Genomic DNA, 24,969 nt, shown 5'->3' with positions numbered 1-24,969 from the left:
ACAAGGACAAGCCCCAGGGGTCTTTGTGAAGAATAAAGTGGGGAATTGGAGGGGTGGCTCAGCAGTTAAAGGCACTTGCTTACAAAGACTAATGGCCCAGGTTTGATTCCCCAGAACTCACATAAAGCTAGATGCACAAAGTGGCACGTACATCTGGAGTTTGCTTTCAGTGGCTAGAGGCCTTAGTGCGCCCATTCTCTCTATCCTTGCAAATAAATAAGATATTTAACAAAAGAAAAAAGGAAGACTAAAGGTCACATAGATGCCAGCATACATTTGTATCTGGGAGGCAGACATGTTCTCAACAAAGTGGAGGTGTGAAACTCCAGGTACTGTCTGGTCAATATCTTAAAAAAAAATTTTTTTTTTAAATATAGTTATTTATTTGAGAGAGGGAGAAAGAGATCTAGAGAATGGGTGCGCCAGGGCCTCCAGTCACTGAAAATAAACTCCAGACACATGCGCCCCCCTTGTGCATCTGCCTTTACATGGATCCCGAGGAATCGACCCTGGGTTCCGTGGCCTGGCGGGCAGGCGCCTTAACCACGAAGCCATCTCTCCAGCCCCCCTGGTTAGCATCTTGATGAATGCAGACTTAGGTTCAAATCCTGGGGCTGCCACTTCCTGGCTGTGTGGCGTCGGCGATCCGCTGTCCTCTCTGAGCCTTTATGTCTGCGCGTGCAGAACAGAGGTGGCCGGAGGGGCTCGTCTGTTGAGGGGCACAGGCGCCGGGGAAGGCGCGCCCCTCCCGGCTGCTGAGAGTGGGGGTGGCGCCGGCTTCTGCCCGAGAGTTAAGTAGCTCTCGAGCGAGCGCTAATCCCAGAGCAAATGGGCTGGGGATTGGCAGGCGGCCAGGGTTTTTAATTAGCTCCTGCCCCCGACGAGGCTGTTGTTGCTCCACCAGCGGCAGTGTGGTGCCTGTGATGAGGGGCGTCCCCGCCGCCCCCTCCGCGCCTCTGACTGTCGCCCCAGCCCTGCACCTTCCCAGCAGGCCGGGCCCGGCCTCTCCCGCTTCCACTCGCTCCAGAGCTCTCCTTTCTCCAGAGGCCCGTGCTGCGATGCAGGCGCCCCACCTGCAGCCCCCGCACCCCCATTCCTGCTGTCAGCGCTGTTCACGCAGCTCCACGGGCATCGGCTGGCATCCGGCCCGCCAGGGTGGCTCATCTAACGCAGCCCTGGCCACCCTCAAAGTCCTTGAGGCCTGCAGGCCTCATGCCTGGAACCCCCTCTTCTCCTTCCTGCGCAATGCTAGCTCGTTCTGAGGCTTCAGCCCCACGTCCTTCCTTGGTGTGTGTGTGTGTGTGTGTGTGTGTGTGTGTGTGTGTGTGTGTGTGTGCGCGCGTGTGCGCGTGTGTGCGTGTGTGCGTGGGTAGTGGATGTGTGGATGTGCAGGCGTGTATACCCCACATACTTGATCCACAGGCAAGAGGATAACTTGCTTTCCCAATTGCTTTTAAGTCTTTTTTTAAAAAAAAATATTTCATTTATTTATTTACTTTTTTTTTAAGGTAGGGTCTCACTCTAGCTCAGGCTGACCTGGGATTCACTATGTAGTCTCAGGGTGGCCTTGAACTCTTGGCAATCCCCCTACCTCTGCCTCCTGAGTGCTGGGATTAAAGGTCAGAGCTTTAAAGGTATGAATGATTAAAGGCCCTTGGCTTTATTTACTTATTTTGAGGGAGAGAGAGAGAGAGAGAGGCAGATAGAATGGATGCATTTGGCTTATGTGTATACTGTGGATGCCGGGGAATTGAACCTGGGTCCTTAGGCTTCGCAGGCAAGCGCCTTAACCAGTAAGCCAGCTCTCCAGCCTGCTTTTCAGTCTTAATTCCTTGAGAAAATCTCTCACTGAACCCAGAGCTGTCATTTTTCAATCACACTGGCTGACCAGGGAGCAGTGATTCTCGTCTCTCTCCCCTGCTCAACAGTGAGGTTACAGGAATGGATGGCCACAGTGGCTTTAAAAAAAAAAAAAAATTATTTATTTGAGAGAGAGAGAGAGAGGAAGAAGCAGACAGAGAGAGAATGGGTGTGCCAGGGCCTTTAGCCACTGCAAGCAAACTCCAGATGCATCTGGCTTACATGGGTACTGGGGAACTGAACCTGGGTCCTTAGGTTTTGCAGGCAAGTGCCTTGACTGCTAAGTCATCTCTCCAGCCCCATACTGGCTTTTTATGTGGATGCTGGAGATTAAATTCAGGCCCGCATGCTTACAAAGCAAGCTGTCTTAACCACTGATCTATGTGACCTCCCTACACCCCTTCTAGAAGCACTGGCCTCTTCATGCAGGCAGGAAGCTCAGCTCCCGTGGTCAACACGCACACACTACATTTTGCTAAAACTAATGCACTAGTTCAGCGTCCACCTCTCCACTGGACCTCAAGTCCAGGAGGGCAGAGATAGTGTCCACTTCTTCATGCCACCTGGCTAACAGAGGTGCTTGGCCAATGCGGGGTAGGTCACTGAGGGCTTCTTAAACACTGCCAAGTGTCTTCCTTGTCCCTGAAGCCCTGCAACAGCCTCGCTAAGGAATGTCACTGCTAACGACACCGGAGCCAGAGGAGAAATGGCTTATTCCAGCTCAGAGCCACTGAAGGCAAATGGACTGGACAGGGAGACTAGCTGGCATCTGCTTGGGCACCACCCATGGCTCTGCAGCCCAGCTCCTGTTTCCCCAGAGCTAGGCACTCCGCCCGCCCGTGACAATGTCTTGTGTGGGTTGTTTCCTTTCCTCGAGCTTCAGGCACATTTCCCTGGAGAGGGTGGGTGGGAGGTGTTGAGTGATTAACTTCTGTGTGGCCTCGTGACAATCCGCCATCCTTTCTCCTTAGTGGGGCTGGCAAGGGGAGGGAGATCGGGGAGCCGCTTGTCCTCAGCCCTGACAGCCAAGGCTCTTTTCATCCTACAGAAACAGATGTTGGTTCCAGGTAAGCACCGCACCAGGATGGGCCCAGATCCCAAGTCTGCCAGCGGACCCACGAAGCCTCCATCAGAACCTGTCTACACAGTGAGTACCACAGCAAGGCTTCCCCATCGCTCTTAGGCCTCCCTTACAGGTCTGATTCCTTGGCTCAGTCTGTTCCAGCTGAGGGAGATGTCTGAGCCTCAAGTTGCTCATCTATAAAATGGGCACAATTTCCACCTTGTGAAATGTCTGTGAAGGTGAAAGGAGAGACTATGTGCAATAAGGCCCTGGTAAGCATGCATATATGAGGTGCCACCTTGCACCCTCCTTGGCACACCCTTTTACTTCTGGAACAAGGGGCAATGAAGGCAAAAGTTGGTGAGAAATGCAGAAACTTTCTTCATCTGACCAAATGACATCTAATCAGCTTCTTCCTGTTTTTATTGCATAAACATCATAGCAACCGCAACACAAATCTCAAAAAGAGGAAAAGGTCAGGCACCATCTCAGGCCCCTGACACTCCAGTGATTCTCAACTGCCCTCCCACTCCTTGCCCCGGCACATGCAAACCCTGTGCATGCGATGGCTGGGGAGGCTGCGTCCCCCTGGTCCAGCTTGAACGTCCTCTGCCTGGACAAGGGATACCGGTCTTCAGCACATTGCTTCCAGCCCCACAAGGAACGTGTGTTCAATGTAGAGGAAGTGAAAGGGTCAGGCAGGGTAGCACACGTCTTTGATCTCAGCACTTGGGAGACAGAGGTAAGAAGATAATTGTGAGTTCAAGGCCAGCCTGAGACGACATAGTGAATTTCAGATGAGCCTGGGCTAGAGCGAGACCCTGCCCCCAAAAACAAAAAAGCAAGGAAATGAGAGGCATGCCATCTAGTATCAGCTGGGATCTCAGTCCCCTGAGATCCAAAGCCATCCCTGCTCACATCTGGGAGGGTTTGCAAAGCCCAGCCAGGCTCCTGCTGGGGTTCCCAGGTGCGTAGAATTAGCTGCCACTCCTCCCATCCCCACCGCCTTGACAAGCACAGGAAACTTGCTTTCCCCAGTGTCACAGCCCCACACCTCGCGTGTTCAGAATCTGGCTGTGTTTATGACGCAGGTGGCAGTGAGGCCACGGGAATGTCCCCATGGGGGCAGCATCCACAGCTCCAAAGAGAACACAACAGTTCCCAAAGGACCTTCAGCTTCTCTTTCCCAAGGGACTTTCCACCAGCTGTCACAGTTTACGCAACCCCAGACTTCCCCAAATTCACAATTCAACCTTCCCTCCCAGCAGCTCATACCTCTTTCCCTAGGAGGGATTGTGGTATCAGCTTTTTCTTTCTTTTTTTTTTTTTCTCTTTTTGTTTTTATTTTTTCAAGGTAGGGTCTCGCTCTAGCCTAGGCTGACCTGGAATTCTCTATGTAGTCTCAGGCTGGCCTTGAACTCATGGCGATCCTCCTACCTCAGCCAAGCCAAGCGCCAAGGCCTCTAACCGCTGCAATTGAACTCCAGACATATGTGCCACTTTGTGCATCTGGCTTTATGTGGGTACTGGGTCGTCGAACTCTGGTCGTTAGGCTTTATGGGCATGCGCCTTGTGTGCCTGTGTGATGGCCAATGCTTATATATGCTAGGCAAGTGGCAAATGCTTGGTTTAGAAGTGGCTACTTAGTAAAGTGCTTTCCACGCAAGTGTGAGGAGCTGAATGCAGATCCCAGCATCTCTGTAAATGGCAGGCGTGGCGCTGCACACCTGTAATCCTAGAGCTCAGGAAGTGGAGGCAGGTGGGTCCCTCGGGCCAGCTGACTATCTAGACGAGCTGAATCAGTGAACTGTGGACTCGGGGAGAGACCTTGTCTCAATAAATAATGTGGTGAAGGCTGGAGAAATAGCTTAGCGGTTAAAGCATTTGCTTGCAAAGCCAAAGGACCCTGGTTTGATTCCCCAGGACCCATGTAAGCCAGATGCACAAGGGGGTGCATGTGTCTGGAGCTAATTTGCAGTGGCTGGAGGCCCTTGTGTGCCCATTCTCTCTCTCTCTCTCTCTCTCCTTCTTTCTCTGTCAGATAAATAAATTAATTAAATATTAAAAAAAAATAATGTGGTGAGGGCTGGAGAAATGGCTTAGTGGTTAAAGCACTTGCCTGCAATGCCTAGGAACCCAGGTTAATTTCTCCAGGACCCACATAAGCCAGATGCACATGGTGGTGCATATGTCTGAAGTTCATTTTCAGTAGCTTGAGGCCCTGGCACACCCATTCTCTCTTCTATTTGCCCCTCTCTCTTTCTCAAATAAATAAATAAAAATAAAATATTAAAAAGAATACGTTTAAAAATGATAATGTGGGGCTGGAGAAATGGCTTAGCAGTTAAGCACTTGCCTGTGAAGCCTAAGGACCCCGGTTCAAGGCTCAATTCCCCAGGACCCACATTAGCCAGATGCACAAGGGGGCACACGCATCTGGAGTTTGTTTGCAGTGGCTAGAGGCCCTGACACACCCATTCTCTCTCTCTCTCTCTCTCTCTCTCTGCCTATTTCCCTCTCTGTCTGTCGCTCTCAAATAAATAAAAGAAAAATGCTAATGTGGTGAGTGACTGAGGAAGACACTCCACCTTGATTTCTGGCCTCTACATGCATGTGCACACACTACACACAGGTGCACCTTCATGCCCATGTACAAACATGCATACGGCTCACACCAAACACACACACATAGGAAAAAGTGAAGAAGGAAGTGCTGTTCCACTGAGCAGTACCCACTTACCACTTTGTGCATCTGGCTTCACTTGGGTACTGGGAAACTGAACCCTGGCTGATAGGCTTTGCAAGCAAAAGCACCTTTACCCGTTGAGCTATCTCCTCAGTCCTAAGAGATTATTCTTCATGGAAGAGACTCACTTTCTTTTTTTAAAGTTAATTAATTTTTTATTAACAACTTCCATGATTGTAAACAATATCCCATGGTAATGCCCTCCTTTCCCCCCACCCCCACTTTCCCCTTTGAATCTCCACTCTCCATCATATTCCCTCCCCCTCTCAATCAGTCTCTCTTTTATTTTGATGTCATGATCTTTTCCTCCTATTATGATGGTCTTGTGTAGGTAGTGTCAGGCACTGTGAGGTCATGGATATCCAGGCCATTTTGTGTCTGGAGGAGCACGTTAATTAAATATTAAAAAAAATATATTAAAAAAAATTTATTATATTATAAGGAGTCCTACCCTTCCTTTGGCTCTTACAGTCTTTCTACCACCTCTTCTGCAATAGACCCTGAGCCTTGGAAGGTGTGATAGAAATATTGCAGTGGTAAGCACTTCCGTCACTTCTTCTCAGAACCATGATTTATTCTGACTCATCCCAAGGTCACTGCCATCTGAAAAGAGAAGGTTCTCTACCAAACGTGACAGTAGCATTAATATAAGGGTATAAATATTAAGAGAAGTGCTTACTGGGCAGTTTGGTGAGCATAGTATATACATTTAGCCAGACAACAGCTGACGTTACACTCCTAGGGCTCATGGCTACCCCTGTTGTAGGTTTTCAGTATCAGGGATATATTCCTTTCCATGGAGTGGACCTCCAGTCAAATTAGAGGGCAGTTGTTTTCCCCCATAACAGACATGCCACTACTGCACCAGTGGACTCATTTGGTCTGGCTGGCCAAATATAAGGCTTGCAGTGTCCACTCTTGGGTATCTTCACTGGGGATTTCTCTCTCTCCCACTGAACTGCATACAGAATGGCTTTTTCCAGCTCTCTGTCAGCTGGTCTAAATGGAGGAGGTTATCAGCTCAGCTCCAGCAGGATTTCTCAGTAACTTTTCAGCCCAAGTATATGGAGTCTTCAGCAATAAGGTCTTACCATCTATTTCCTGGTGGGAAACCAAGGGCCTCGGCAATGGCCTGTAATGTTTTTGGGGTATCAGTGACCTCCCTGGCCAACAACTCACTGGAAGGTTTCCCATCCCTGGCACTGAAAATTTTCTAGTAGCAATCTATGGCTTCTGAGTGTTCCATTGTCTAAAAAAGTAGGTTTCCATATGACTTATTTATATCTCTTAGATTTTTTTAAAAAAACTTATTTATTTATTTATTTATTTTATTAACAACTTCCATGATTATAAACAATATCCCATGGTAATGCCCTCCCTCCCCCCACTTTCCCCTTTGAAACTCCATTCTCCATCATATCCCCTCCCCCTCTCAATCAGTCTCTCTTTTATTTTGATGTCATGATCTTTTCCTCCTATTATGATGGTCTTGTGTAGGTAGTGTCAGGCACTGTGAGGTCATGGATATCCAGGCCATTTTGTGTCTGGAGGGAGCACATTGTAAGGAGTCCTACCCTTCCTTTGGCTCTTATATTCTTTCCACTACCTCTTCTGCAATGGACCCTGAGCCTTGGAAGGTGTGATCGAGCCAAGATGATTTTTTATTTTTTCGAGATAGGGTCTCACTCTAGTCCAGGCTGACCTGGAATTCACTCTGTAGTCTCAGGGTGGCCTCGAACTCATGGCAATCTTCCTACCTCTGCCTCCTGAGTGCTGGGATTAAAGATGTGTGCGACCATGCCTGGCAAGATGATTTTTTTAAATTGGTGTTATATAGCGCAACTTTGCTGAATTTTCTCATTAATTCTGATAGATTCTCTGTAAATTCCTTTGAACTTTTATTTTTATTTTTATGAGGCAGGGTCTCACTCTAGCTCAAGCTGACCTGGAGTTTACTCCATAGCTTTAGGTTGGCCTTGAACTCAACCAGCAAAAGGAGTTTCTTTCTAAATGTTTTTATTTATATATTTATTTGAGAGAGACAGAGTATGGGCCCACCATCTGGCTTTACATGGGTACTGGGTAATAGAACCCAGGCCATCAGGCTTTGCAAGCAAGCGTTTTTAACCACTGAGCAATCTCTCTAGCCTGCTTTGAACTTTCCTTAAGTTGCATCATGTCCATCTACAAGTAATGGAAGTTTCACTTCTTCCTTTCTATCGTTATTTTATCTTTTGATTTTTGGGGTAGGGTCCCCCTCTATCCCAGGCTGACTTGGAACTCACCCTGTAGCCCCCATTTACTGCATGGTCTAAAGCCTCCAGTGTGATGACAACAGAATGGTAATTGTGGATGTTCTTGTCTTATTCCCAACCTCTGGGGAAGAGTTCTTTTTCCTTTCTTTTTTTCTTCCTCCTTCCTTCTTTCCTTTCTTTCTTTCTTTCTTTCTTTTAAACACTCCTCTTCCTTTGGCTCTTGCATTTTTTTAAGTTTATTTTTATTTATTTATTTGACAGCTACAGAGAGAAAGAGGGGAGAGAGAGAGAGAGAGAGTGAATGGATGCATGTTCCACCTTGTGCATCTGGCTTACATCGGTACTGGGGAAATGAGCCTTGAACCAGGGTCCTTAGGCTTCATAGGCAGGCACTTAACCACTAAGCCATCTCTCCAGCCTTTTCTTTTCTTTTTTTTTTTTTTTGAAATATTTTATTTATATTTATTTGAGAGAGAGAGAGAGAGAAAGAGGCAGGGGAGGGAGATGGAGAGAATGGGGCACCAGGTCCTCCAGCCGCTGCAAATGAACTCCAAATCATGCACCACCTTGTGCAGCTGGCTCATGTGGGTCCTGGGGAACTGAACCAAGGTCCTTTGGCTTTGCGGGCAAGTGCCTTAACCCCTAAGCCATCTCTCCAGACCAAGATTTCTTTTCCTTTCTATTTGATTTTGGTTGGATAATGTGGTGGTGGTGATAGTGGCGGTGGTGGTGGTGTGTGGGTGTGTCAAATGTGTGTGTGCACGTGTGTGTGTCCACGTAGTGCCTAATGCATTTGCCTTCTGTAGGCTGCACTCGCCTGCGGCTGCTGGAGCAGAACATCTGTGGAACCATCACTCTTTTGCCCATTCTTGAACTGCTTCTTTTTTTTTCTTTCTTTCTCAAGGTGGGGTTTCACTATAGCCCAGACTGACCCATAGCTCACTGTGTAGTCCCAGGCTGGCCTTGAACTCATAGAAATCCTCCTACCTCTGCCTCCAGAGTGCTGGGATCAAAGATGTGTGCCATCACACCTAGCTTCTGTCCATTCTTATCTGAGCCAGGGTCTCTTGCCAAGTCTGGAGTTTGCCATTTTTCTCTCAAGCTTGGGAGATTTTTGAGTTTCTGCTTCCCTATGGGACTGGGACCATGCCTAGCTATTTCTGTGGGTCCTGAGGACCAAACTTGAGTGGTCTAAACTATTGAACTCTCTCTCTAGCCCTGGGGAAGGTTTTTTTGTTTGTTTGTTTGTTTTTGTTGTTTTTTTTTTTTGAGTGAGGCATTTTTAAAAAATTTTTATTAGCATTTTCCATGATTATAAAAAAATATCCCTGGCTGGAGAGATGGCTTAGCGGTTAAGTGCTTGCCTGTGAAGCCTAAGGACCCCGGTTCGAGGCTCGGTTCCCCAGGTCCCACGTTAGCCAGATGCACAAGGGGGCGCACGCGTCTGGAGTTCGTTTGCAGGCTGGAGGCCCTGGCGTGCCCATTCTCTCTCTCTCCCTCTATCTGCCTTTCTCTCTGTGTCTGTCACTCTCAAATAAATAAATAAATAAATAAATAAATAAATAAATATCCCATGTTAATTCCCTCCCCCCCCACCCTTTTGCCTTTGAAATTCCATTCTCCATCATATTACCTCCCCATCACAATTATTGTACTTACATATATACAATATCAACCGGGAAGGTGTTTAATATGTTCTTCCTTTTACTTTCTTTGAATAGATGCTGAGATAATTTTCTAAAATATTTTATTTTTATTTATTTATTTGACAGAGAGAGAGAGAGAGACAGCGAGAGAGAGAGAGAGAGAGAGAGAGAGAGAGAAGACATGCCAGGGCCTCCAGCCACTGCAAATAAATTCCAGGTGTATGTAGCCATGTGCATCTGGCTTGTGTGGGTCCTGGGGAATCAAACCTGGGTCCTTAGGCTTTGCAGGCAAACACCTTAACCACTGAGCCATCTCTCCAGCCCCCTGAGATAATTTCCTATCCTTCTTTTCTAACTTAAGAATTTGAGACTATAAATCTCCTGTACGTATAACTTGGCTGCATCTGTAGATCTTCTGTATGTGCGTGTGTGGGCACGTGTGCGCACGCTTTGCTGGGCGTCTATCCCAGAACCTTGCACATATTAGGCAAATAGTCTACCAGTGTGCCAAATCCTCAGTCCCCATAAGATTTGTTTTTTTGGTTTTTTTAAGTCAGGGCCTCACTCTAGCCCAGGCTGATCTGCAATTCACTCTCTTGGCCCTGGCTGGCTTCAAACTCATAGCAATCCTCCTTCCTCTGACTCCCAAGTGCTGGGATTAAAGGCGTGCAGCAGCAGACATTTTTTGTTTTGTTTTGTTTTTGTTTCTTTGCTTTCGTTTTTCAAGGTACCGTCTCACTCTAGCACAGGCTGACCTAGAATTCACTATGTAGTCTCAGGGTGGCCTGGAACTCATAGTGATCCTCCTACCTTTGCCCCCCAAGTGCTGGGATTAAAGGTGTGTGCCACCACGCCCGGCTGGATTTTTTTTTTTTTAATCTTGAGAGTTAGCGACTTGCCCTGTAGCCCAGGCTGGTCTTGAACACACGATCTTCAGCCTGTGTAATCCCAGTGCTGGAATTCCAGTCCTGTGCCGCCATGCCCATCTTCCACTTAAGATTTCAGTAGGTTGTATTTTTTTTATCTTTCAGTGTACATTTTCCATGGAAAACTCTTCCTTGCCCCATTGTTTTTTTAATATATTTAATTTATTTATTTATTTGAGAGAGAGAAAGAGGCAGAAAGAGAAAGAGCGAGAGAGAGAGCAAGAGAGAGAATGTGTGCGCCAGGGCCTGTAGCCACTGCAAATGAACTCCAGACGCATGTGCCCCCTTGTGCATCTGGTTTATGTAGGTTCTGGAGAATCAAACCAGGATCCTTTTTGGCTTTGCAGACAAATACCTTAGCCACTAAGCCATCTCTCCAGCCCCCCCCCTTTTTTTTTTAAGTGTTGTATAAAACTTTTTAAGACTTTTTGTGATTTTGTAATGGTTCTGGGTTCTATCACATATATATATTCTCTTATTTTAACACTTGAAAATCTTTCGAGACTTGCTGTCTGACTCAGTTTATATCCTGCACACACTTGGGGAGAACTTGCCCCAGGCGTCTTTGAATGAGAGTTCTATCTATGTCCACTGGACCAACTATGTTGATCATGTCAAAAAACTCCATTTTGCAGCTGGAGAAGATGGCTTATCAGTTAAGGTGTTTGCCTGCAAAGCCAAGGGACCTCGGGGTCGATTCCCCAGGTCCCACGTTAGCCAGACGCACAAGGGGGCGCATGCATCTGGAGTTCGTTTGCAGAGGCTGGAAGCCCTGGCACGCCCATTCTCTCTCTCTCCCTCTATCTGTCTTTCTCTCTGTGTCTGTCACTCTCAAATAAATAAATAAATTAAAAAAAAAAGAAACTGTCAGTTAAAAAAAAAACAACTCCTTTTTGATCCTTATTGAGTTTTTGATCTGTTTTACCAGTTATCTGCCAGTATGACTGTGTGTTTATGCATTTCTCCTTTTCATTGTGTTAACTTTTGCTTTCTCTCAAGTGAAATGTGCTTGTGATATGCCATTGAGCAAAGTCATACTAGTACTACAGTATTTTTAAGAACTTGACTATCTGCCGGGCATGGTGGCGCACGCCTTTAATGTCAGCACTCAGGAGGCAGACACAAGAGGATCTCTATGAGTTCGAGACCACCCTGAGACCACATAGTGCATTCCAGGTCAGCCTGGACTAGAGTGAAACCCTACCTTGACAAATCAGAAATAAATAAATAAATAAAAAGAACTTGACTACCAAGAAGATATCTTTAGAATGGGTCAGACTGGGGAGCAAAGCTTTGCTTTTGTCTGCTTTGTTTTAGACAGGGTCTCCACTGTGTAGCTTAGGCTGATCTGGAACGTGCTGTGCCTCCTGCCTCAGCTGGAATTTCAGGCATGAGCCACCACACTGGGAGAGCGTCCTCCTTTTTGCCTGTGGCTCTACTTTATTTATTTACCTTTTTATTTGTTTTTTTGTTTTTTGGTTTTTTTTTTTGAGGTAGGGTTTCACTCTAGTCCAGGCTGACCTGGAATTCACTATATAGTTTAAGAGTGGCTTTAAATTCACAGCTATCCTCCTACCTCTGCCTCCCATGTGCTGGTATTAAAGGCGTGCGCCACCACGCCCTGCCTGGTTCTACTTCTTCTTTTTTTTTTTTTTTAAAGAAATTTTTATATATTCGAGAGAAAGAGACAGATAGAGAGAGAACGGGTGCACCAGAGCCTCCCGCCACTGCAGACAAACTCCAGACACATGCACCACCTTGTGCATCTGGCTTACATGGGTCCTGGAAAATCGAACCGGGATCCTTTGGCTTTGCAGGCAAACGCCTTAACCGCTAAGCCATCTCTCCAGCCTCTGGCTCTGTTCCTTCAATCTTGTGTGTCCTGATTCCATACTGACTAAAACAGGGTGAGTGATCCTACACTAGTTTGGTAGATTCAGGGTACTACGATTCCCTCTATCTTAAATCCCTTACCTTGAACCGTGTCCCCTCCAGCCGGCTTCCTTTTCTTCATGACTCAGGACAGAGCTCCCTCTCTTGTCCTGGGTAGCTGTCCCCCATGGCTTCCCCCGAGCGGTCCTGTTCAGTCATTGTGACCGTGGAGGGCGTCTGTAATCCCAGCAGGCTGGAGGAAGGCAAGAGACTTTCCCAGAGGATCACGTTGACACAGGAAAGAACATCAGAGCAAGAATCCATAGCAAGAAACACGGCCTTAAGGGTAGAGAAAGGAAGGGAGGAGGATACTTAATAGGTTGATATTGTATATATGTAATTACAATAATTGTAAGGGGGAGGTAATATGATGGAGAATGGAATTTCAAATGGGAAAGTGTGGGGGTGGGGAGGGAGGGAATTACCATGGGATATATTTTATAATCATGGAAAATGTTAATAAAAATTAAAAAATAATAATAAAAATTTAAAAAAAAGAATCTCCAGGAAAAAAAAAGAAAAAAAAAGAAACACGGCCTCACGGGAGGTGGACAGTGAGGACAGACACAGAAGTTATCCTCTGATCTCTGCACAGTTCTCACAAGTAAATAAAAAAAATACATTAAATATAAACTTTAGGGCTGGAGAAATGGCTAGGTGTTAAGGCACTTGCCTACAAAGCCAAAGGACCCAGGTTCTATTCCCCAGGACCCATGTAAACCAGATGTACAAGGGGGAAACACGCGACTGGAGTTTGCAGCTGCTGAAGGCCCTGGTGTGCCCATTCCCTCTCTCTCTTTCTATTTCTTTCTTTTTTTTTTATTTATTTATTTGTTTTTTTTTATTTTTTTTTAATTTATTTTTATTTATTTATTTGAGAGCGACAGACACAGAGAGAAAGACAGATAGAGGGAGAGAGAGAGAATGGGCGCGCCAGGGCTTCCAGCTTCTGCAAAAGAACTCCAGATACGTGCGCCCCCTTGTGCATCTGGCTAACGTGGGACCTGGGGAACCGAGCCTCGAACCGGGGTCCTTAGGCTTCACAGGCAAGCGCTTAACCGCTAAGCCATCTCTCCAGCCCTCTCTTTCTATTTCTATGTAAATAAATCATAAAATGTTTTAAAAAAGAATTTGTATTTCATATATATACTTTTAAAAAGCATTCATTAAATCCAGCAAGCCATTAATAAGCAAGCCACTACTGAGCATTCCTTCTCTCTAGAATACTTTTATTTTATTTTGAGAGAGAGGAAGGGGGAGAGAGAGAGAGAATGGGCACGCCAGGGCCTCCAGCCACTGCAAACGAACCCCAGACACATGCGCCCTCTTGTGCATCTGGCTTACGTGGGTCCTGGGGAATCGAACTGGGATCCTTTGGCTTTGCAGACAAATGCCTTAACCACTAAGCCATGCCTCCGGCCCTTTCTAGGGTACTTTCTTTACACGGTTCTGGAAGAGTGCCCTCTCTCCCGACCCTCCCTTGTCTCACTGCCACAGCTCTTCAGTCCTCAGTCATTGGCTCCTCCTCAGGAACTGTGGAACCTCAACCTCTGAACACTACAGTAAACACGGGGCTCAGCCTCAGGACCCCCTCCTCCTTATCACCATTCCCTGAACCAGCTCATCAGGAAAGGTTCTGATCACCAGCCGTGCCCTGACCGCCTCCAGCTTGTGTTTCCAACCCAGACATCTCTAAACACCAGACCCAGCTCCCCTGGAATGTCTGTTCTGTATCTCTCTCAAACTTCAATTCTTTTTGTTTGTTTGTTTGTTTGTTTTTCGAAGTAGGGTCTCACTCTGGTCCAGGCTGACCTGGAATTAACTCTGTCATCTCAGGGTGGCCTTGAACTCATGGCAATCCTCCTACCTCTGCCTGGGATTAAAGGCGTGCGCCACCATGCCCGGCTTTTTTTTTTTTTTTTTTTTAGAAAAAATACTTTATTCATTTATTTCTAAATAGAGGGAGGGAGAGAGAGAGGGAGAGGGAGAATGGGACACCAGGGCTTCCAACCACTGCAAATGAATTCCAGATGCATGCATCACTTTGTGCATCTGGCTTTCTGTGGGTACTGAGGAATCAAACCTGGGTCCTTTGGCACTGCTGGCAACTGCCTTAACTGCTAAGCCATTTCTCCAGCCCCACATTTTAGGTTTTTGCTTTTTGTTTTGAGGTAGGATCTCATTCTAGCCCAGGCTGACCTGGAATTCACTATGTAGTCTCAGGGTGGCCTCGAACTCTCAGCGATCCTCCTAACTCTGCCTCCCAAATACTGGGATTAAAGGGGTGCACCATCCCACATTTTAGTTTTTTAATTAGCTTACTATACATCAGATTTCTCTAATGCTTTTTTTTCTTTCTTTTTTTTTCTTTTTGAGGTAGGGTCTCATTCTAGCCCAGGCTGACCTGGAATTAACTATGCAGTCTCAGGGTGGCCTCGAACTCATGGTAATCCTCCTACCTCTGCCTCCTGAGTGCTGGGATTCAAGGCGTGCACCACTACGCCCAGCCTTAATGCTGTTTAAAAATACATTTTAATTATTTATTTGCAAGCAGAGAGAGAGAGAGAAAGAATGGGTGCATCAGGGCCTCCAGCTGCTACAAATGAACTTCAGATGCACGAGCCAGCCGCTGTGTTCATCTGGCTTTATGTGGGTACTGGGGAGTTGAACATGGGTCGTAAGATTTGCAGGCAAGTGCCTTAACCACTGAGCTATCTCTCCAGCCCCTCCTTAATGCTTGTTCACATATCGTTAATTTTGCTTTTTTGAGACAGGGTCTCACTGTAGGCTAGGCTCATCTGGAATTCATTATGTAGCCTCGGGATGGCCTCAAACTCTCAGCCACCCTCCCAACCCCGCATCCCCTGCAGAGAGTGCTAGGATTAAAGACATGTGCCACCACACCAGGCCCTCTCGGCCACCTCATCCTCTCCCCACTCACCCCGCCCACCCTCCCTGCTTAATCCTTTGCATTTTCATATCTCATTGTTCTACCACCTCCCCTGACCTTTAAAGCCTTTCCCCCTCTCCTGGCCCCTTTCTGTACACACTCATCCCCACGTGAATGAACAGATATTAAAATTAGAGGAGCTGGAAAGATAGCTCAGCCACTAAAGGCACTTGCTTTCAAAGCCTGATGGCCTCGGCTCAGTTCCCCAGTACTCAAGTAATCCCAGATGCACAAAGTGGCACATTAATCTGGAACTTGTGTGCGGTGGTAGGAGGCCCTGGTGTGCCCATACTGTGTGTGTGTGTGTGTGTGTGTGTGTGTGTCTGTCTGTCTGTCTGCCTCTCTCACTCTTTCTCTTAAATAAATAATTTTTTTAAGATTTTATTTTTTACTTATTTGAGACAGAGAGAGAGAAAGAGAGATAGAATGGGCGCAACAGAGTCTACCCACTGCAAACCAACTTCAGATGCATGTGCCACCTTGTGCATCTGGCTTACGTGGGACCTGGAGAATTGAACCTGAGTCCTTAGGCTTTGCAGGCATGTGCCTTAACTGCTAAGCCATCTCTCCAGTCCCCCCTTCTTTTTAGGATTGCCTTGAACTCACCGTGATCCTCCTACCCCTGCCTCCCAAGTGCCACCACTCCCGGCTAGTTTTGAAAATTAGAGGCTAGAGAGAGAACATGTGGTATGAACACTGCTCACCTTTTATTTTATTTTTATTTATTAGGTAGAGATTGGGCATGCCGGTGCCTCTAGCCACTGCAAAAGAACTCCAGACGCAGGCACCACCGTGTGTCACCTTGTGCCTCTGGTTTACGTGGGTCTTGGGGAGTTGAACCTGGGTCCTTAGGCTTTGCAGGCAAGTGCCTTAACTGCTAAGCCATCTCTCTAGCCCACTGCCAACATTTTTTTTTTTTTTTTTTTTTGGTTTTTGGAGGTAGGGTCTCACTCTTGCTCAGGCTGTCTTGGAATTCACTATGGAGTCTCAGGGTGGCCTCGAACTCACGGCAATCCTCCTACCTCTGCCTCCCGAGTGCTGGGCGTGTACCACCACGTCCAGCTACTGCCAACCTTTTTTTGAGACAGGGTCTCTCACTGACCTGGAGCTCACCAACTAGGCTACACTGGCAGTCCAGTGAGCCCCAGGGTCTCCCCTGTCTCTGAGTGCCCAGTGTTGGGATTACAGGCGCACACTGGCATGCTCAGCCCAACACGTTCAGGTGGGTTCTGAGAAATGAACTCGGGTCCTCATGCTTGCACGGCAAGCACTTGGCCAACTGAACATCTCCTCAGCTCCCTAGATTCCAGTCTCCGTGCTTCTTCCCACACCCGCACCCCAGGAGGCGATGGCTCTGTCCTCCCAGGACACTTTGAAGGTATTCTGTCACCGCCCACATCCACCCGTCAGCAGACCTCGTTTCAGGTGTCTCCAGAATCTGTCTCTCCTACTCCAGCCTCTCCTGTCTCTGGCCCCAGCACTGCACTTGGCTTGCCTCCAGCAAGACTGTTCGATCCTCACCCCCGGTGTGTCTCTCACCTGGCAGCAGACAGAACAATCCCATTAAAGCTTCAGCAGATCTCCCTCTGCTCAGTGCTTTGGTGACCTGGGCATCAGCTAAGCAGAAATCTTACTAGAGAATTCCCTGTTACAGAAGATGAGGAAGGAGCCAAGGATGCCTGGGTGAGCCCTCAGACTGGGCACAGGTCTTCCCTCACTGAAGGAAGTGTAGGGCACTTCCCGCTGCCCTCACAGCAAGCTGTCCTCACAGCAAGATTATTGGGAGGGCCCAAAGCAAAGGCATATGGGGAGGCTCTGCAAATGAGGTTACATAGCCCATTGACTGGTATCTTTAGTCCTTTTCCATCCAGGTTAGCCTCGAACTTGCTATACAGTCAGCCAAGGATGACCTCACATTTCTGATCCTCCTGCCTCCACCTCCTGAGTGCTGGGATTACAGTAGTGCATCCCCCCTCCCGTTTTGGGGAAGCAATTCATGAAAGCATCACTTTGAAGGCTTCCACCCCAAAGTCAAAGTCAGAGCCTAATTCACAGCCTCTAAGCTCTCTCTGTCTCTCCCACCTCTCCACCCCGCCCTGCCACCGCAGCCCCTCCCTGCAGGTCCTTCCCCTGGCTGCTTCCTTCCCCTTCAGCTTGCTGTCAGGCAGACCTTTCCAGACCTCTCTCTTACAATGACAGCCTCGGGGCTGGAGACTTGGCTCAGCAGTTAAGGCACTTGCCTGTGTAGCCTAACAACCCAGTACCCACCATGTAAAGCCAGATGCACAAAGTGGCATATATATCTTGAGTTCGTTTGCAGTGGCTAGAGGCCCTGGCATGTCCATTCTCTCTCTCTCTTCCTCTCTCCCCTTGCAAATATATATGTGTGTGTGTGTATTTATATATATATATATATTTTTTTTTTTCAAGGTAGAGTTTCACTCTAGCCCAGGTTGACCTGGAATTCTCTCTGTAATCCCAGGATGGCCTCAAACTCATGACGATTCTCCTACCTCTGCCTCCCAAGTGCTGGGATTAAAGGCATGCACCACCATGCCTGGCTAAAACGTATTTTTAAAAAATCTTTAAAATGACAGCCTCCCTTTTCCCCTCTCTCTCTTCATAACCATCACAGTCACCTTTTGCTTAAGTGACTATTGTCTCAACCTATTCCTCACCCCACTCTCTCAATGCACAGCACACAGTGGGTGCTCTCACCTCCCAGGGAGTCCAGGGTTCCATCAGGCCCTGTCCAGGGCTGAGGGGACACTGTGGCAACGTGAGGCGTCGGCCCTGTGGTCTGCATTCCGTTTCACCAGGAACACCCACAGCTCCCCAAGCTTTGGTCCCTGCCTCCGCCTTGCCCAGCAACCCCGTTCTTGCTCTCAGCCCCCAGTCCCTCCCTGCGGTTGTCCCTGAACCAACCTTCCTGACAGAACTCAGATGCGATGCTGGAAGTCCTTGCCCGGCGCCACCTCCCCACTTCTACGGTCACTTTAGACGTGCCATGTCCTCAGCCTAGTTCCGGGGATGTTCTTTCTCCACTGAGTACTGCTCCTTCCTAACTATGCCCTCAAATTTACCCCATGACTTCGGTGCCCAGTACTGTCAGACCAGATCCAGGCCCGGGACAGCCAGTTCTGCACTGCCCTATGCCTACTTGGAGGCTGGCCTGGACGCTGACTTAACACCTGCACCTCCAGGCTAGCGACCATTCAAATCAGCACCACTGCCCGCTCCCCTAGAGGACCAGAGTAGGCAAAATCCACTGTCCAGCATAGCCCGGAGCAGCCAACTCAGTGTGCCCCACAGAGCCATCTTGAAGGAGGCAGTCCTCATGCCCATCACCCAAGAAGGCAGGAGGGCAGGACTTAAAGGTGCCCTGCTGAGGAAGCTTCACCCAGCATTTCACAGCCTGGGCTGCAGGCTCACCCCGAGTGCAAATGCAGCCAGTGGGGCTGGACTTGTCAAAGGCCATCCTCCCCAGCTGCTAGGTGGCGGCTGTCCCCGCCCTGCCTGAAGCACCAGCGACACCCTCCCATCGGTTCAGGGTGCCCCTCTCTGGCTCTAATAACCTTGGTCTCTCTCTGGGCTCACACTTACTAGGAAGCCCAGATGAGGGAGCGGAAGCCACCTGTGGGCCCCAGATCTGCCTCTCAGCTAGCTGAGACAGCTGAGGCAAGGAGACTGTTGCTGTTTTCAGTGAACTGAGTCACCCAGCTCAAAGGGGCCATTTGAACTGTCAGATTGCCAAAGGTCCAGGCCTGGGTGGAGAGGGTGTGTGGGCCACAGGGCGGCGGAGAAGGAGTTCCCATCCTGTGCGGTAGGAGGAGGCCAGTGGTCTGGGCAGACCCAAAGATGTCTCCGCATAGGTTATCCCAGATCTTGAAAGTTTCTGACCCTTTGAAAGGAGGCAGTTTGGAAGACCTCTCTCAAAACCCAACCCGCTTTCTGACTCACGGACACTGTGAACAGTCCCTGAGGCAGCGCCACCACCCCTGTGTCTGATGCCCTTGAAGTTAGGGTCTCCCAGGTGCCAAATGGTTCATGGCATGGGTTTTCATGCGCGGCTGCCTTTGGGCACCTCCCTCCCTCCTCCCCTGCCGCCTCCCCATCCTCCTCCTGCCTATGAGCACCACCTGTCTCTCCAGCCTGCCTCAGCAACCCCTGCTTGACTGTTGCCAGGGAAACCGCCTCCTTGGCAACAAGCCTGCATCCATATGACAAGTACGCTGGGGAAGGGAAGGCTTCTGCCTCCTGCTTAAGCTGTTGTGTGCTCTGCTTGAGAGCCCAGCAGACTCCGAGGCTGGGTTCTGGTTGGCGTTGCTGGTGGGGTGGGGGGGGAGCATTTTGTCTTCCTTGATCATTGAAGAGCTGCTTATTGAGCACCTACTGTTTTCCTAACCCTGTGCCAGGCCCTTGACGTACAATATTGCATATATTCATGGATGGAGCCTGCAAGATAGTTATGACTATTCCCAGTTTGGAGATGGGGAAACTGAGGCACATAGAGGTTAAGTGTTGCCCATGGCTGCAGATGTCACAGCCAAGAGATGAAACGAAGCCAGGCGTGGTGGCGCACACATTTAATCCCAGCACTTGGGAGGCAGAGCTAGGAGGATTGCCCTGAGTTCAAGGCCACCCTGAGACTACATAGTGAATTCCAGGTCAGCCTGGACTAGAGTGAGACTGTACCTCAAAAACAAACAAACAACGACGACAACAACAAAACCAATGAAACTTGTCTTGTTTGATTCAAAGCCAGATTCTTTGTACCATCTAGAATCTAAGCCCAATAGTGAATGTGGCCCCAGGGCACACCCATGTGAGGGAGATGTCCCCTAACCACTTGATGTCACTTTCATTATGCCAAGCCTAGCTATATAGTTTCAGGAACTCAGAGACACACCAGGCATGGCCCCTGCCCCCCAAGAGTACCCAGGCCCACTAGAGATGGTAGGGCTGTGCCTTGGAAGTGAGCTGGGGCTGGGAGCCATGGAGGCCAGGACTGAAGAGTTGCCCTGGGGGAGGCCTGGGCTCTGTGGGTCTGAGGCCATGGCAGACAGTGGGAGCATGGATTTTCACTGGTGTATGTTGGGGAGTAACTGGAGCCTGGATGGCCAGGGAGGAGTGGCTGAGGACATGAAATAGAAAAGGACAAGCTGAGGTCAGGGAAGGGGGACACTGAGATCTGGGACCGAACTCCGGAACCCCCCAGCAGGGCACAGGCCTGATGATGAGGAACACACCCTACAGGGTTCCTAGGTTACCTGTGACCCCAGAATGGGTAGTAGGCAATTCTTGCAGGGGCAGGGCCTTTGAAACGGGGAGTGGGGGCAGATGCCAGCAGGAGGGTGTCATGTAGGGGGCTATCAGGTGCTTGGGGGTCTTAGGGGTCTAAGAGAGGCAGCAATTGGGGGAGTGGCCCAGGGTCTTCCTTTTGGCAGCCAAATGGGATCTGGACAGAACCTAGAGGGCTAAGTAAGCGCTCTGTTGGTGGGCCTTGAGGGAGGCGTTAAGGGGCAGGAAGGAGTAGACCCTATATAATGATGAGGTGACTCAAAGAGGGACTGACTGGTGGGTACAAAGGTGTGGTAGCGTGGCCATCCAGGACACGGTGATGGCCGGCAGGGCTTGCCCTCCTTCTTGGCGCCCGCAGTGCAGCAGGGTTAGGAACAGGCAGAGGGCCTGGGGGCTCTCTGCCCCTCTGCGTGTCTTGTCTCTGACTCTGGACTCCTGTCTCCTGAAGGCCCTGCAGCACCGAGAGACCGAAGTCTATGACCAGATCGAGACCACAGCTGGCAGCCAGCTCTCTAGCCAAGACCTTCCCCCCAAGGTATGTCCCAGGCCTGGGGTCACCAAGCCTGGCTCCTCTTCTTTCTTCTGACAGTCTCATCATCTGTACCACGGGATGTTAATACACAACAGAAATGAGCCACCTGCTATTAGATGCAGCCCTTCTCCCACCCGCAGTGGGGGGGGGGGCAGCTGGCCTTGGGGTGATAAAGGACTGAACTCTGGGCTTTGATCTCCCGGCAGCTGGGCAGCCTTGGCCCAAAGTCCCTAACCTCACTGTGCCCAGATTTCTTGGTTTGCAACCTGAGGAGCTAAAAGAGTCCCCACATCTTGGGTTTCTTGTGAGGACAGACTATTGTACTTAAAGGGGTGCTCAGGCCCCCACTCAGTGTGGCGGTATAATTACCAATAGTGGGCACCGCACACCATCAGCTCTGGCCAGTCAGGTGAGGGGTGAGGTTTCCAGGTCATCCCAGGCAGGCGCTGGCTAAAAGGCAAAGCTGATGGTGAGCTGGTATCATCTTGGACTGCCCCGCTCAAGACTGTTATCATGATAAGGCCTCGGGCTTATTATTAAATCATACTTTTGGGCTGGGGAAATGGCTTAGTGGTTAAGGCATTTGCCTGCGAACCCTAAGGACCCCAGTTCAATTTCCCAGGACCCACATAAGCCACATGCACAGAGGGTACATGTGTCTAGACTTCATTTGCAGTGGCTGGAGGCCCTGGTGTACCCATTTTCTCTTTCTCTCTCTCAAATAAAGAAATAAAATATTGAAAAGAAATAAGTCATACTTTCTCTATTAGACCTCAGCTTGCTCATCTGTAAAGTAGACGAGCAATGATTTCCTGCAGCACCAGTTGCCCCAGAATTCAAAAGAATACGAGCTTTGAGTGCTACAAAATGCAGGACTGTCAAGCCAGTAACGTGCAGGAGCCCCACACGGTGGGTGGGGAGCCTCAGCGAGTGCAGGGGCTGGTTGCTTGGCCTCCCTCAGCCCAGGCCAGGACTGTGCCGAATCTCCTGGTCTCAAAGCCATGAACTAATCCCTGACTGGAAGCAGACTCTCCCACTCTGGAACCTTGAGGATGTCAGGGCCTTCTTGGGCAGTGCCCACTTTGTGCCAGGCCCTGGGATGCTAGACAAGAAGAGAGTTAAGCATATACCTGCCCTCTGGGAGCCTTGCTGTGTAGAAACAGGTTACAACCTCAAGGATATGCAGAGACATTTTCAGTTCTATCTTTTTTTAAAAATATTTTTATTTATTTATTTGAGAGCGACAGACAGAGAAAGAGGCAGATAGAGAGAGGGAGAGAGAATGGGCGTGCCAGGGCCTTCAGCCACTGCAAACAAATTCCAGACGCGTGCGCCACCTTGTGTATCTGGCTAACGTGGGTCCTGGGGAGTTGAGCCTCGAACCGGGGTCCTTAGGCTTCACAGGCAAGCGCTTAACCGCTAAGCCATCTCTCCAGCCCTGCAGTTCTATCTTGAGGAACAGGCCCCTGGGGAGGGACCAGACTGGGGCTGGGAGTCCGGAAGGCCCCCTGGGATGCTATGATGAGCCCAACAAGGTGAGCAGGGGTACTCAGAGAACTGGGTGTAGGTAGAGAGAGGAGCATTCCAGACCAAGGGGAGAGAATAGAGGGAGTCCCGAGCAGACGAGGGGAGGCTGCTGTAGCTGGAGCATGGAGAGCAGCAGTGGTGTGGCATGGCCACAATTAAGGCTGGCCAGGTAGGCTTAGGACAGAGGCCAGACCTCCTGCCAAAGCTACGCAGAAATCGGCCTGCCTCCAGTACCTCTAAGTTAGTGTAAGTTCAGAGCCAAGTGTGGTGGCGCATGCCTATAACTCCAGGACTCTGGGTGGAGTCTGAGGCTGCAGTGTTGCCCAGAGTTCTAAATTAACCTGGTTTACATAGTGAGTTCAAGGCCACCAAGTGCTGCAGAGCGAGACTCTGTCTCAAAAACAAAACAAAACAAACAAAAAGGAAATGGTTCACATTCATTCTTTGCCTACCTAATGTTTCTTTCTCCTCTCTCTTTCTTCCCCTCCCTCACTCCTGTGTCTCCCAGAAGAAACCACATAGGTTTGAGGATGACAACGAATTTAACATGGTCTATGAAAATCTCTAGGAGGAACTCTATAGACCGAGAGTCTTGCCCTGCATCAGAAGCCTGGGACCACCCTTCCTGCTGAAGGACCTGATCTGGACCAGGAGTAAGGCCCCCAAGACGTGGCCTTACCCTCACCTTCAAGGTCCTCTTTGCTTTGGCCTCGCTGGCTCCCGGTGGACAGCATCTCAACCTGAATGTTTCGCGTCTCTGGGCCTTTGCCTGCTGTTCCCTGTGCCAGGCGGGCCCTTCTTCCCTTTGCCTGTGGGTAAACTGCTGTGTGGTCCTTCAGAGCTTGCCTGGACACCATCACCCTTTTCCTGGGGCCCTCTTCAGCCCGCAGAACCGTGTTTATAGCTCTCTTGGCTCCAGCCTGTACTTGGTTCACAAGCAGACTGGGCCCTTAGTGCCGTGCCTAAGCACTGAGCCACCTTACTTCCCTACCTAACCAGCCCAAAGGAAGGCACAAGGTGTCCACATGCCGGGTGGGCCAGGAGAGTGGTGAGGGAAGGGGAGAGGCAAGAACGAGGGCACAGAGGGTGGCTGGGCCCAGGGCCAAATATAGAGACCAAGGATGTGGCAAGTGGTGATGGTCAGACTGGGGACCTAGACCAGGGAGGGTCCTTTACACCCAGGTAGGAAAGGGGGCTCTAGCCTGTTTGGGGTGCAGAGCTGACTCACATGAGGAATGAAGCCCTCCCCTCCTCCAACAAGAAGCCCCTAGCTGGTGTCCCATCAGTCTGGGTGGGAGCACACTGTGCTAACTGCTTGCCATCCTGCGCTCTGTAGGCCTCCAGACCCTCTGCCCGGCCAGCCCCGGCCCACCATCGGCGACTTTATCCAGCTGTCTTTATCTGCTTTGGGCCCATTGGGCCCTTCAGTGGGTTGAGGCCACTGCGCCCAGCGCCCATCCTGCTGCCCGCTTTTCACAGCGGTCCAGCTGTGTGGCTCGGGGCCATGCCGGCATGGGTGGAAGGGGTCTCTGTGCTCGGGTTGAATGGACGGAAGCTCCCCAGTGTCCAGCCCTGAGTCTTTCTGCTCCTCCGAGTGCTCATTCGAGGGATCCCTCATCTCACCCTCCCGGCAGCCGGGCAACGGGAAAACCATCTCCGGGACAGAAGGGGGCTCAGGGGCGCCGTCCCTCCCCGGGGCTCTGCTCCTGCTCTTCTTTGCCGGCCTCTCCCGTGCATCTGTGAAATGGACAGGACACTCTTCCCTCTCCACTCCCCGGGCTGCTTCACAGGTTCCCGAGACATCGTCATACCCAACCCCCAGAGCACCCAGGGGAGCTGGAGGAGACACGCTGCAGACTGAGCCAGCCTGGCCCCAAGCAGCACTGGGCCACCAGCCTCCAGACACCACATTCTGCTTCCGAGAGAATGGAAAAGCGGGGTGGGGGGGGGGGGGGCGGCACAGACTGACCTCAACAAGTCCCCAGGCCCTCTAGTAGTAGGGGACACCCAGTGGCCACCCAGCTTGGTTTTGGGACCCAGCCTCTGTACAGCCAGCTGGCCGGGGCTTCTAGCAGGCTCACAGGTCACGTGGAGGGCCTGAGCTTCTGGAGGCTGGCTTAATGAGCCCCAGGCCTGTTGAAGGAGGGAAGTTGCCTGGTATAGAGTTGCTTTCCAGGCCTCCGGATCCAGTGGCCTGAGGTGAGGGCCAGGACACCGGCTGCTGCTGCTGC

The 24,969-nt window shown here is 49.8% G+C and overlaps 1 protein-coding gene across 2 annotated transcripts in view; it reads left to right on the top strand.

Moving 5' to 3' along the window:
* Nfam1 (NFAT activating protein with ITAM motif 1) overlaps window positions 1–24,188 on the top strand; it is a 54,381-nt gene extending 30,193 nt beyond the window's left edge. Inside the window, exons 4-6 of one of the 2 annotated variants that reach the window (XM_045153229.1) lie at window positions 2,909–3,007; window positions 21,128–21,214; window positions 23,250–24,188. In XM_045153229.1, the coding sequence (XP_045009164.1) occupies window positions 2,909–3,007; window positions 21,128–21,214; window positions 23,250–23,306 (243 nt within the window). In that variant the 3' untranslated portion in view covers window positions 23,307–24,188. Of the gene's footprint in view, window positions 1–2,908; window positions 3,008–21,127; window positions 21,215–23,246 lie in introns of both variants that reach the window. The other variant, XM_045153228.1, reaches the window with a different exon arrangement.
* Window positions 24,189–24,969: the final 781 nt, after the last annotated feature.

The sequence above is a fragment of the Jaculus jaculus genome, chromosome 6 (assembly GCF_020740685.1).
Source record: "Jaculus jaculus isolate mJacJac1 chromosome 6, mJacJac1.mat.Y.cur, whole genome shotgun sequence".
NCBI lineage: Eukaryota > Metazoa > Chordata > Mammalia > Rodentia > Dipodidae > Jaculus > Jaculus jaculus.
Note: the sequence above shows the minus strand (reverse complement) of the source record. Positions and strands in the feature narration are given on the sequence as shown.